This window comes from Pimephales promelas, chromosome 12, assembly GCF_988280905.1.
Source record: "Pimephales promelas chromosome 12, fPimPro1.hap1.1, whole genome shotgun sequence".
Classification (NCBI taxonomy): domain Eukaryota; kingdom Metazoa; phylum Chordata; class Actinopteri; order Cypriniformes; family Leuciscidae; genus Pimephales; species Pimephales promelas.
The window spans coordinates 28,742,617-28,756,455 of record NC_142780.1 but is presented as its reverse complement, the minus strand read 5'-3'; the positions used below and the strand labels follow the sequence as shown (position 1 = coordinate 28,756,455).

At 36.2% G+C, this 13,839-nt stretch overlaps 1 protein-coding gene across 1 annotated transcript; it reads right to left on the bottom strand.

Moving 5' to 3' along the window:
• Positions 1-258: 258 nt before the first annotated feature.
• On the bottom strand, positions 259-11,122 carry cenpw (centromere protein W). The gene is made up of 3 exons (XM_039650633.2): positions 10,927-11,122; positions 2,889-3,002; positions 259-676 (listed from the first exon to the last, which is right to left on the bottom strand). Exons 1-3 carry the CDS (start codon positions 11,011-11,013, stop codon positions 650-652), a joined length of 228 nt encoding a protein of 75 aa, XP_039506567.1. The 5' UTR covers positions 11,014-11,122; the 3' UTR covers positions 259-649.
• Positions 11,123-13,839: the final 2,717 nt, after the last annotated feature.

Here is a 13,839-nt window from a genome sequence, read left to right as displayed (position 1 = left end):
TTCTTGACTGTTTTCATGATATTTAGAAGTTTTTTCTTATAGGTCAGTTAGATGAAAATTACAAGATGTCCATTTGATACCGAGTCAACAGGAGAGCGAAATATCATCCAAGCAAACTTTCCTGCTAAAAACCTGCTTTCGTGAGCAGCCAATGATAATGGTCCCAATTGTTGTCAGTGGCCGAGAGCCAGATATCTTATTGCTTTACAGAGCGAGGAAAGAAACAGTGCACGGTTACTCAACCATGTGCTACACAAGTTAATCGGTAAAAAAATTTTATTAACAGATATTAAGTCATAATATGATCCAAAGAGATGAAGGACACATGTGTTACTTTAGATATCTGGACTAGATACGGTCTATCATTCATGGTTCACACAAATCTTAAAAAGCAAATGTTCAACAGTCATGAAGAAACAATAATCATGGATCACAGCCTAATAACGGGCCAAACTTAAGGGAACATAAACTCCACCGTACACATAAAAAGTCTTAAGGAAATAATAGAGGTAACATTTTCATCTTTGCCAGTCCCAAATTTGTAGTGTGCTTCATACCATAGATCATACATACTAAAGTCTTTAAGTAAATTTAAGGTCACAGGGTCAATGCTGTAGAACAAACAAAGGGTTGTGGTGGGGAGCTCCAGTTATCCACGTGTGCTCTTTAACAGTTTCTGTAACAAAGAGAAGAAATATAATTACTTAGCACAGGGGTCGGCACCAGAGGGGGAATCACAGAGGGGGAATCATTGTCACGCGACAAATAGCCTGTTTATTTATTTTATTTATACATTTTAAAAAGGACCTTTGCACCTGCATGTCAATCTAATTCGTGCAGTAATCCTTCCTCTGTTCTTAGCTATGAGCTGAATGGGAAGCCAAACACTATCAAAGGGTGATGAAACTACAATATTCAACAAACCATTTGATCAATTTGGGCAACACTGAACTTTCAGTGGGCAATGCAAGTAACCCAGTGTGCTTTGCATGGTTGATAGCCTAGAATCTGTTCAGTGTTTTGCTCTCTGGAAAATGCATGCATGTATATCTAAATGAAACGTAGATCAAATGTTATATACCATTCATATTAAATATGTATATATGTATTTTAAGATATATGATGAACTGAAATAGATGTAATTGTGTTAGTTTTCAATAGATTTACTTCTGAACTACTAAACATGCACTTCATGTACAGAGAGTTGCTGACCCCTGATTTAAAGAAACTACTAATAGCCTATATCGCCACCCAGTTTCTAACGTCACGCCCAATTTTTTTCCTCATATTCCCACTTTTCATGACAGAGCTCTACATTACACACCTGTTTTCAAAGGCGGCCATGCTGAACCAGTCTCCGCCTGAACTCTGCAAAGCGTGTAATTCCTAACATGTTTAGTTGTGACAGGCCATCATGACTTCGTCTTGATTTGGAACAAGCATAGCATTTTTCATGCCCCTGCTGTTCAAGTGCATCTGTACAAGGAGCACTCTGCACACAATTACACTTAATCAAATAAGCTGCCTTCCCTCGTGAAAATAAACGCAGCACGATGACTCAAAATTGGCCGGATCTCTGTTCAGTGTTATTGTGATTCATTTGATGTGGTGCCCTGTTCAAATCTATAGCGCTGGAGAAAGAATATCCATCAAAGGGGCGGTTGCAAGATGATGTAGCCGAATTCCGGCTGCAATACGAGCAAGTTCATTTGCTGCCTTGATTCATTTTTTCAGGTCATGAAAGGCCTGAACTTCAAAACAATAGATGAATAAATAAATAAAAATTACAGGAGATTCAGCTGGGCCTAATCTATAGTAAAACACTATATCTAAACTAAATCCAAAAGCAATCAACGTGTCAACTCTGCCAATGCATGGACTGCATTCACGATCAAACATGCTTTCATTCCTTAATCATCGTTTTAGTGTGAATGTCATTAACAACATCGACACATCAAAACAATGTGTCAGTGGAAAAAAAATCAGAATGGTCCTAAAATTAGTCCTGAATTCTTTACGGAAAATATAAATTGTTCTCCTTTTTTTATACCTGTAATTGGACCGGTAAGTGAGTGTTTTTCTGCTATTTTATACTGATTTTGTTTAAAACTAAATTCCATGCACTCCAGCATAGTGTTTAAAGTCATATTTGAATCTATCGTAATCAGCACAGGGGTGCACACAGCTGCCAATTTCTTCCCATTTGTGAGCGTTGATGTGAACTCATCCAGTCTCACTCTAAAAAACAGTCTACAGTGGTAACTAACAGACTAGACCTGAAGATAAGCTGCCATTCACATAATGTATCTCTTGGCAGTTCACAAATGAGCAAATTTATTGCTGTAACACATACTGTTGGGAAGATCGATATGACGGCCACGGACGACATCTGCTAACAATGCAGCCTGATTAAATTAATATGCGTTGGAAACCTAACGCAGCCAATCTGAGGTACCCACTGTTCTTGTTAGAGAACATCACTGCCTCAACACATTGTTGGACCTCAGGCTAAAATAAAGGAGGGAAATTGGAAGTACACTTTGTCTGATAATTCAACGGCGCAGAGACCAGATGTAAAAGTCACTAACTAAATGTTTACATAAGAGATAAGAACATATTCACTAGATCTTAAAGATACAGTATATGTACAAAAAATAAATAATTAACCTAAAAAAAACACCTCAATCATGCCTTGCATTCAACAATGAAAAAATGACAAATACTACAAAAATTAAATGATATAATAATAATAATTCATATTAAAATAAAATCTACAATTTAAATTTATAAATCAAAACAAAATATCTGTCCTTATGGTACCAGCTACAAAAAGATAATGCAGTTTATAGGTTATTAATTAGCTAAATTATTATGGTGGTACTGAATACCTTTGCAACAGCTCTGACGTGGTGAACTTTGATAGTTGCTGATTTCTCCTCAAAGGCCTTCACCTTGGACTCCTCTGCTAGACGGTGCAGGACAACCAGGAGGTTGAGCTGGGCCTGTGGACACAAGGGAAAGAGCAATTACTAGTAAATTAATTTGTTATTTAGCTGACACTCATGTAAAGTGAATTGCAGTACACTAAGGCCCTGTTCCCAAATGGTATTCTAAGCACTCACGGCCTTCCTACTAGTCCGCACTTTCGTGACACAACAGCACTTTGACTGTCGGGAAGAAGTCTGCTGCGGAGCTCGCATGAGTGCGGAATCGGCAAAAGTGCGCACATCGACCACAAAGGGAGCGCTCGTAAACACCCTTCTGAAACTTAAAATGAAAAATGGGACGCCTTAAGGTCTCAAGGACGCGGGTCTGCGAAAAAATGACTAAAAAGGTTGTATTATGCATGCTAGTCTAGTAGTTGGCAATGCCCCTTTGTCAAGAAACCCCCCAAACACATAATACACATGCATGAACATATGCGCAAGGTGTAACCGTTTTTTCACAAATTCACATTTTTGTTGTTTACATGGAGAAGGCAAATTGTTGTGGTGTAAACGAATGGCCAAAAATTCTAAAGTTTTCCGTTTTCAGTTGAAAATGTGTCGTTTAAACTTAACCTAAGTGTCTGTCTCAGGAACTATAGCATGTGAATGGAATACACAGATTACAATTGTTAATTGGAAATTAATAGTTAATTAAATAATGTTTTTAATTTGTCAAGATGTATGAAATGTTGCTTCAGAATTTCAAAACTGCAAATTATTGAACACATGGTCTTTATATCTTAAAATAAACACGCAAAAGCAGAAAACACATCAGTTTCCTTTAACCAAAAACACTACTAAAACTAAGCTAGAGCTAAATAAAAGAACCACAATACTTGAATGATGGACAACCATGTAATCATTTCAAGAGGCTCTAAGTGTTTTGCCACACAAAAGGCCAAATGCTTGGAGTCAAGAGGACCATTTGATGTTTTGAGCGACTTGATTGAATATCATACTGTTGTTCCGCTAGGTGTAGTATGCAGCAGCTTTCCCTATACCTGTGCATGGATCCACAGATAAGTACCACAGAAAAGGAGGATTATGTTACAGGAACTGCTAGGCAGGTCCAACAGGAGAAGGAGGGTGTCCAAGAAAGATAAATCTTCTAGCCCTCCCCAAAGACAAGGGCCCTTGTGCAACCTTGTCGGATTAGACCAGGAAATTGTTTCATTTTCAGCACTTCATCTGTCTTAGCTCATCTTGTCACGAGATGCTGAAAAGAGGTCTGCACTTATGGATTGATTTCAGATCAGCCTTGAGCTCAAATTTGGTTTACAGATTTAAAAGCAGCACTACTTTCATGTGCTAACATGACAACATAAATTACTCTATATATATGATCCAAAGAAATAAGCACAAATTTCACTCTGTGAATCTAGTTCAACATCACCTGTTCTCACAGAGTGAAATTATATTTATTTGTGTTTATTTCTTTGGATCATACTGTTGTATAGAGTAATTTATATACAATGTTTTCTTCATTGTATCAATGTACATGTGTGCCCTTCCCTTGCAAGGTTTATTTGCCATCATTAAAACGTTATTGGTGGTTATGAATAAAATAGAAGCCATGTATATAAATATTCACTTTATACATAATAAGATCACATGGCCCTGCTTTTGAGTGTACACCACAATTTTTCATTACAATCTCCAGTCTTCAAATGCTCATATTGTTTAGCATTTAATTTCCTTTGCATGACAACATAATCTCTTCTAAAAAGCAATTTTATAACAATTTTAATTTTATGATCGATAACCAATAAACAGCTGATATTATCAATTTTAACTACTTTATTTTAAAAAGCACAATAAACACAATTAAATGTATTGTTTTAACCCTTGTGCTGCATTAGATTTTCAACACCGTTGAGTGCATTAAGGACCAAAAATGGCCACATATTAAACATTGCCTAAAATATTATATATTATTATTATTTTCCACTTTTACCAAGTTAAATCTTTTAACCAGCATCAGTCCTCATCATAACTACCAAAAATGTATTCAATTTCAGGATTTTAACCCTTTAATTACCAGTTTTGTTTGCGAAACCATCGATTTGTATAAGAGGAAAAACACAAAAATTCAATTATTTTCAATAAACTAAATGCAAAGAGAAAACTTTAGATTTGGATTATCACAGACCCACTTTGCAAAAAATCCCACTTAGCGCGTTAGAGACCAAAAATGGCCACCTATTAAACATTGCCTATTGCCTAAAATAAGGTGCATTTCCACCCATAGGGAATAAATATGTAGTGACGTCATCTGGTGGAATACACTATATAATGCAAATATAATGCTTTTGCTTCAAAATGAAAGGATGTTTGTGCAAAAATCATGTTTCATGTATTACTGACAGCCTCAGATTTAGCAACGTTTTAATGGGTTTCAATGGGCCATTTTTGCTCTTTATGGTGCTGAGTGTTACTATTTGATCTACAGTGTGTGTTATACATATTTTGCAAAATGGGATCACATTTTTTACATGTATCCAAAAAGTCACAATTTTGCCAAATTTCATTCCATTTGCATTAAAACAGCCAAAATGGTCAAAGAAATTAAACTGCAAAAGACTAAAAATGTCCCTAATGCAGCTTAATGCAGGGTTAATGTGAATTTAGACAACACAACTTGTTAAATGTAATGTTGCTGACTAAAGTCAAAAGTCATCTAAAAATTAAAACAGGCCATTAAACATACAACGTCATTAATAAATATCCAATATCTGCCAATAATAAACATTATGTATTCGACTCTCCAATTCAACTGACTGTTTTTGCTACTGTACCTTTAAGACTCCTAACATTATATTGATGATTTCTGGCCTGTTTTTACAGCTTAGTTTTCATAAACTCACTGGTAAGGAGCTTTATAATAACAAAATAATATAAAGCTATTCATAATAACAATGAGAAACCTATTTCCTACACTGCGGTCAGAGTACTGCTACAAACAGAGAAAGTTCTGTATATCATCTACCGCACTTTCACGCCGTCTCAAAAACACGCACACATAAACGTATCCAGTGACCAATCCGCTGAACCATATCCAGCTAGTTTTCTTAATGATTTCAGCTGAAAAAAGGCAGCACTCCTTGTGCATCTACACGACAGCCATTTGGATGTAATTTAAATCTATTAATACCTAATTTTCATAATTGTGGGTCATCTCTGGGGCGTCTGAATACTTCTCCAACAGCTGGTCTTGAGAGTGTTTTCGAGAAGGAAACTGAGAAGCCCTGGTTTCCCCTGTGCCAGAGGCTTTGCCAAAACATAACGACCGGGCTGAACTGATTACAGCGGAGGCCGTTTCTACTGACTCGCGCAGACACGGAAAGCACATGGAATCCTCACCGAGGGCAAAGGAGTGCAGAGAAAATCAGTGTCCTCAGTGTGCAGAGCAGAAGTCACACTATCCAAATGTAATCTGTCCAAAAAAATGTCACCTTCTTGTCAAAACAAAACAAAACCGTATAAGAACAAGCTAAATCTGGATTTACAGTTTCTGAAGGAAATTTCTTTGCTTAGACGGTACGACAGTAAACAAATAGTTTTAAAGGGGACCTATTATACAAAATTTACTTTTGCATGGTGTTTGGACATAAATGTTCGGGGGGGGGGAAAACTGATAATAAATTGAATAAATAATTTCATAAAAAGTTTCAAATAAAAACTAAAAATAGCACAAAACATTTTGAATAGCATAACATTTTGAATGAAGTCTGTATGTTACATGGTTTGAGATGAAAAAATTGTGGGGCACAAATTTGAAATATTCACCTAACCAGATTGAACAAACAAATATCTGCATGACCAGCTGTTAAATAAACACATCTGAATAACCTGCAACCAAAAACTTCAGCTCATCCGTTCTCAGGAACACATCATTTAAGTACAGTACACAAGCCAGGCACAACATCTAATGACGTCTAATGACATCTAATGACGGTGTGAAAACGTCAGGAGCTCCTGGCCTGGGACTCCAAAACACACCCTTGATTTTCTTCACTTCCACATGATCCTTAACACCAGGGAGGAAACGTTGCTGTCGGGGAGCAAAAGTGGGTCTACAATTGGGGGGTGGTCTGGAAAAAGAAAACAGACACTTTCACAGCATCCTTGCAGGATGTGTAGCGGGTATTGAGAAGAGAATATTATCGTTATGATTGGTTATTTCATTGGTTCATGTAGTTTGAACCAATGAAATAACCAATCATATTCTATGTTCTATGTAACTAATATTTATATGTTCCCCTCTTTAGGGAAACTACAGATGTAGCTGATTATTTTTTGTGTTCAATCAACCATCAAATGCAACATTATCTCAGTTCGGCAGGAGGAACAAAGTGTTGTCTAAGCCACAGCTCCACCCGGCAGGACGCACTTATAAACAGGAGAGATGAACTATGTCTGGGATAATCTCACAAGCTAGTTCAGTGCTTATGCATTAAGATCTGATGCAAGAGACAGGAAACATAAGTCTAAGCACATTTGATAGGGCACAGAATAATAAAGGAAAAAGCCATCAAGGTGATTGTCATGGCCCTGGAAATCTGGATCTGCAGTTTCTGAGGAAAGTGAAACCGAATTCCTGTTATTGTTTTACAGTTCAAATCAGTGGGTGTAAACACCTCTGTTTCTAATTTGACATTTTGACATCTACTCTAACAGCTTATTTAAGTTAACTAAGGCCTAAAATTGCCTCTAAATGATATAAATACCTGCAAAACATTATTCTGTTTTCTACAGAATTATTATTTTGCATATGACTTCAATTTCAGTCTGTTCCTCAGGAACACACCAAGCTATTAAATGACTTCACAAGACTTAGAATATATTATATATAAGATTTTAATTAAGACACTTGAAGGATTCATACACTGGAGGATTCAGACAAAAATTAAAAGGCTTCATCCGAAATCATCACATATTTTCCTACTATATAGTAGAAAAACAGTGTATGACGTCTGAATTTTACAGTACAGCAAGAGAATTAGCAAAAAGTACCTGGATGACCTAGATGATTTCCAGCAAGATTCTGAAGTGCACATACAATGGACACTTTACTTTATGTCCGGATTATTACATTCATACTATTTAGAACATAGGCCTAATTTTTTTAGAAGTAGTGAAGTAATTCATTATTAGGGTATCGAGAATCGAGTATCGATTGGAACCGAGACTAACTTTTCGTTTTTCCCGGAATCATTCAAAAGTTAAAATTTCGATTCCTAGTTTCGATATTCACAGTCCGGCGAGCGGAAGAAGAAACCGCTGAACAACTCCAACGAAGAAGCATCTACCGGAAGTGTTGGCATAACCACGCGAGTCGAACATGAGTACCTTACGTCGGCGATCCAAAGTGTGGCTTCACTTTTCTAAAAATAACGAAATCTCGGCAAAATGCAAAATTTGTGACAAAAGGAGTATTTTTACAGAAGGAGTATTTCCTTCAGAAAGGATTATTTCCTTCAGAAAGGCCGTTGGTTAGCAAGGTTAGCTAAACTTTTTTGACCCTGCCTCTTAAAAGAATCGGAATCGAGAATCGTTAGGAACCGGAATCGAAACAAGGAATCGCAATCGGAATCAGAATCGTTCAAATTCAAACGATACCCAACCCTATTCATTATTCAAAACAAGTAATTACTCATTATACAATTTTGGACACAGCCAAACTGTCTAGTTTGTAAGTCTTTTGGTGTGATTCATTAATTAACTTGTTTCTAAAAGTCATTTGTGTGTGAATCGAACTACACTGGATTTTGAGTGAATCTAGCAACAACAAAAAAGAAAGGGATTCAATATCAGTGGCGGAAATAGTTGTGGGTCTATAATCAGAAAGCCAAGACTAACGCCTTCATCGGGAAGCCAAAAACACAATCATAGCTTGACCAACAATAGTAGATGGCAAAATGTGAAGGGCCTTATTAGGTATTTTGTCATTAAAAGCACAGGAAACCAGATCAAACCGGTACATATTCATAGGATGGTAAAAAAAAGAGCCTTTCTTTCATTTTTTCCTGAATTTTCCTTTTAGTTTAATGGCTGGATTAGACCCCTGTAAAGCAGAGCACCTTTCAGGCGGCTTTAACATCCCCACCTCCAGTCTCCATAAAGTGAGACCAGCTGCAATGGACCTTTAATTAGGACCCTGTTAGTGCACGGACATCCTACACACACACACACACACACAGTACAATCAACCATGTACAGTGCCTCTTAACTTAAAAACAACGGATAAGCAATTCCCCTATTCCCACGAAAAACACAAGGCAAACGTGCCGAGAGGCAAACCTCAATCAACCTAAACCACCAGACTCCCCTTTTGAAAATAGAAGTTCCTTTTAATCATCATGCTCTATGAAGTGGTCAGTATCAAGCAATCAAAGAGGCGGCATGCGACATTGCTATACATGTATTGCATGTAACAACATTTACAGAAACTTCACGTGATGATGCATAAAAACAAATAGGTTTCATCAGTGCTGTTCGGATATAAAACGTTAAACAAATGTAAACATCTGGGGCCAAGTTCATTAAAAAAAATAGCTTCAAAAGTCGCAACATGGTGGTTTGGTTTTAATGGCTTGTCTACCCATTTGTGGTTTCCTGATCCTAGAATTAGATCTTTCGCTAAGTGACAAGATGGGCAAGAAATGTACACTGGTGCACGGCAAACAAGTCATTACTGTTGGAGCCATGGTCTTGCAGTTATTGCACATGCTCTGACATATGAAGCTCATGGAGACAATGCGAGAATATGGCATCATTTACCAGTCCCACTCCACATAATAATCATAATAATAATAAAATTATTATATTATTAAAATGTAAATAAAATAATAAAAACTAGCAAAAATATTAGTATTAGTAGTACATAAAAACCAAACAAAAATCATTAAAAACTAAAAACCGAACAAAAATCAATAAAAGCTAAGGGGTTAATAACATATCTGCTTAAAGAGAAAAGTAGCCTATATTGCCAATGAAAGTTGTGATCTGTATGTGGCTGGATGGAAGAGATCAGTGCTTTCTGATAATAATGCGAATGAGCAATAAAATGAATCAGGATTACTGTTGCATTAAATATTTAAAATTCACTTCAATATGAAAAGCACTACTTTGGAAAACGCTACTTGATAATGAGGTCTGCAAAAAGACAAAGGAACACATAAAGCCACATGTATCCAGCTCATTTAAATCAGCTGTATTCCTTTCATTAAACAGACTCACCGACCCCTGCTATACCCTAGCAATATAACAAAGTGTTTGTTACAAATCAATAAGGGGTTTACCCACTAATGTCTAGTAAAATATACTAGATCCGAGAGAGAGAAAATCTAGTAAATTTGCAACCTTGTTACAGCATTATAATGCTCACTTACATCACATCTGACCATGTCTTGCTTTTTTTTTAACGTAATGAAACAGAACAGAACAGTCGACAGAATAATTTAAAAGAAAAAAAAAATGATTTTACCGTGTAAACGTTAATTGTAACATGCACAGCTCAGATGTTTTTAGTCTTCAAAGTACGAAATTACCTGCTAAATGACAACCTATCTGTTTCTTAAAATCTACAGAGCTCCCTATCTAACGTTAGACAGCATTTCTGGGCTAAATTAGGGCGTTTGAAACGTTCCGAGCTTCCTAAAATGAAGTTTACTAGATTACTGCTTACTTAGGCATCTTACTAGATTTGAAACACAGACCAAGACGACATGAACATACAAACAAATAAATATGACGTATCCTACATACGAAACAGACAAACGTTATATTCAGACTAACGTTACACAACAACTACAGACCAGTACACGATATTTAGCATTTAAATGACTCATTTGATTAATCTGAAAGTATATTTTCAAGTGAATGTGACGCGCATTTGTAGTACGGAGGAAACTGGTGAGTTTCATTTTCATCAACTCACCATCAAGTCCGTGTTTTTTCCAATCCGTATATTCGCATTCTTCTTCATATGGAGCTTCAGGGCTGCCCTCGGTGCTTTCTTTGACATGTTTTGACAGCTCGAAGGCGTTTATTTACGTATTTGAAGATAGAAAGTAAAGCTAGCGTCTGTTTGTTTTCCGTCGTATTCAAAATACCGCGCGTTTCACTACCGGCTCCTGATGATGACGTAGAAAGAGCTCAATGGTCCCTCTCGCCAGCACCCAGCACGTGCTATGTGTGTGTTTACATGAACCAGAGAGAAATTGCATCGTGATTCGTTTATGTATAAAACTCAAACACTTTGTATTTTATTCATCTGATTCTGCTTTTTGCCTAATGATTTTACACAAGTGTAGAGTCAGTATTGTTTTGCAAAAGTAACCTTTTTGTTAAGGAGATCTTTTTTAAAATTTTCTCAGTATGTAAGTTATTATAGCTATTTAATTTACAACAAGAGTGTCATTATGAACATTTATTACTCAAATAATTCCAAAATAGTTTTTTTTGCTATAGCTTAAACCAAAACAATGACAGAAATGCCAATGGTTATAAATAAAATAATAGCCTACCAAGAAATTAAAATATGAAATACAATAATGCAGGAGAATAAAACAAACATTTAACAAGAAAAAAAAAAAGCATTTTTAGATCAGACTTTTATTTTCCTTCTTTTTTTTTTAGGTGTAGGCTACTTTTTTTGTCCCCTGAGCTCAAATAATGTAAAACAGCTGCAAAGCATTTGTTGAATTTAAAATAAATTAATATATAAGATGGAGCTGAAACTTTGCCAGAACTTTGAGTTCATTTTAATGGCAATTTTTTTTATGGTTTCTATTAATTGCTCTGGGCTTTGGCATTTGGCTGAGTTGAAAATGAAAGAGAATAGCCCCAGGCTTTATTCATCTTATTCACTAATAAAATGTATCAGCTCGACCCACTCATTTTTTTCCCCCATTCTCACTACAGGTTTAATACAAATGTGACACCATAGCCATTGCTCCCCTTTAATGGAGCAAAAATGTGTTTTTAAAACATATCTGCATTTCTAATTCATTTATCTATGCTTTAGATTTTTCTTAACTGATAAACTGAACAATTGAGCTGTTAAGAAACAATGTGGTTTCTGTAATTGAAAACTTATTTTTAAGTGTTTATTGCATGTATATATTTTTAAATTTACTCTAACCTCAGAATTCCACTAAAACAACATAATTTGTAAGCGTGGGAGTTTTCTACAGGAAAAACAAGGAGTGGAGCAACACTTCAAAGGACTGATTAGTGGTAGTTCTTGTTCTGGTATTTCATGTGGGTTTCATTTACAGATTGCAAAAATCTTTTGGATCGAGACATTTTCATACACAATCAGATATTTTCAGCTGGAGGGTTCTTGTAATTACATGGATAAGTGCACAAGCACTTTCACCCAGAACTAAATGAAAATATCTTAATACTTAATACTTGCCATATTTTGATATGAGAATAAAAACAAATTTGATATTGTTCCCAAGCACTTAAAACACAATGAGAATAAGTAGTATATTCAATTGGTTCACAATGGCTATAGAGACACGTCGTCAACCTCAAAACTATTTACACCCAGGGCTTGTTAACAACCGCGGGTGGGTTTGTAACATACATTTTTCAATTGTAGTCTTTTAAAAAGGCAGTGTTGTTGCTTAGTGCAGTGTTGTATGGTTTAGATTTTTTCAAAACATTATTCAAATATCTGAAACACTTCCAATACTCTTTTTCCACAAAATATTCACAATACCGTATAGTAAAAGAAATGGACACAGCAACCCCATTCATTTCAACAGAGAAATTTGAAACCCATTAAAAGCTGATAGCCATGCGTACTGCGCAAGCTCAAACTGAGCAACCTATGTCTTCTAGTAGCTCTGCCGAGTGAAATCTGAATAATTCCCTTCCGAATCTCACAGAGATAGAGAGAGTGAGTAGCTGTCATGAGCTAGCAGCAGGATCAATTTTACTGTATGACTTTTTTTTTTTAATTTGCATGTGTTTTTTTTATATTTGCACACGTTTTTTTGCTTCAGTTGCTGCACATTGATCTCTCTCAGCCACCGTATTGCATTTAAACAGTCAAAAACAGACAAGCAATGTCAAAATGACAGTCTTGGAGAGTATTCACTTAAATACAGTCAGTTATGTATTAAATGAATGTAAACTGATGAGAAAGAAAATGTGTAAAATAATGGATCCGTGCATCAGGTCTTAAAGTGACAGCGGCCTAATATATTTGCTGCCAAATTATGAGATAACCAACGCATTCTCATCCTTTAGTGTCGCATAGAACGCTATATGACAAAACGGCGCTATACTACGCACATGGCACCCGTTATCGTTAATATAACACGCACTGTGATGATTAGGTTTAGGTGTGGGGTAGGGTAGGGTAGTCTGATATTAACGATAAAGGGTGCCATGTGTGTAGTATAGTGCCGTTTTGTCATATAGCGTTCTATGTGACGCTAAAGGATTAGAACGGGCTGGAGATAACATAAAAAAAAATCTAAATGGCAGTTTCCCCCCATGGTATCGGTCAAAATTGTGGCCAGCAAAAAACCACTAGCCACAGTGGCTGGTGCATGAGCAAAAAAACCTGCCTACAACATTATACATATAAACATAATGGATACATTTTGGTATATTTCTAATTTCTATATGCACCATAAACAATGCTCTTGCATCTAATCAGCATCTAAACAGATTTGTCTACTTCCTGTTTTTAATGGAATGTGCTGGCAGTCTCCACCAATGCTTCATGCATCATTTACTGGAGACCACTGCCGTGGCAACTCTTGGAAATTCTTCCGGCAGTTCTTGGACCATTTCCATATTTTATTCTACCAAGCCCAACCATCCCATTTTC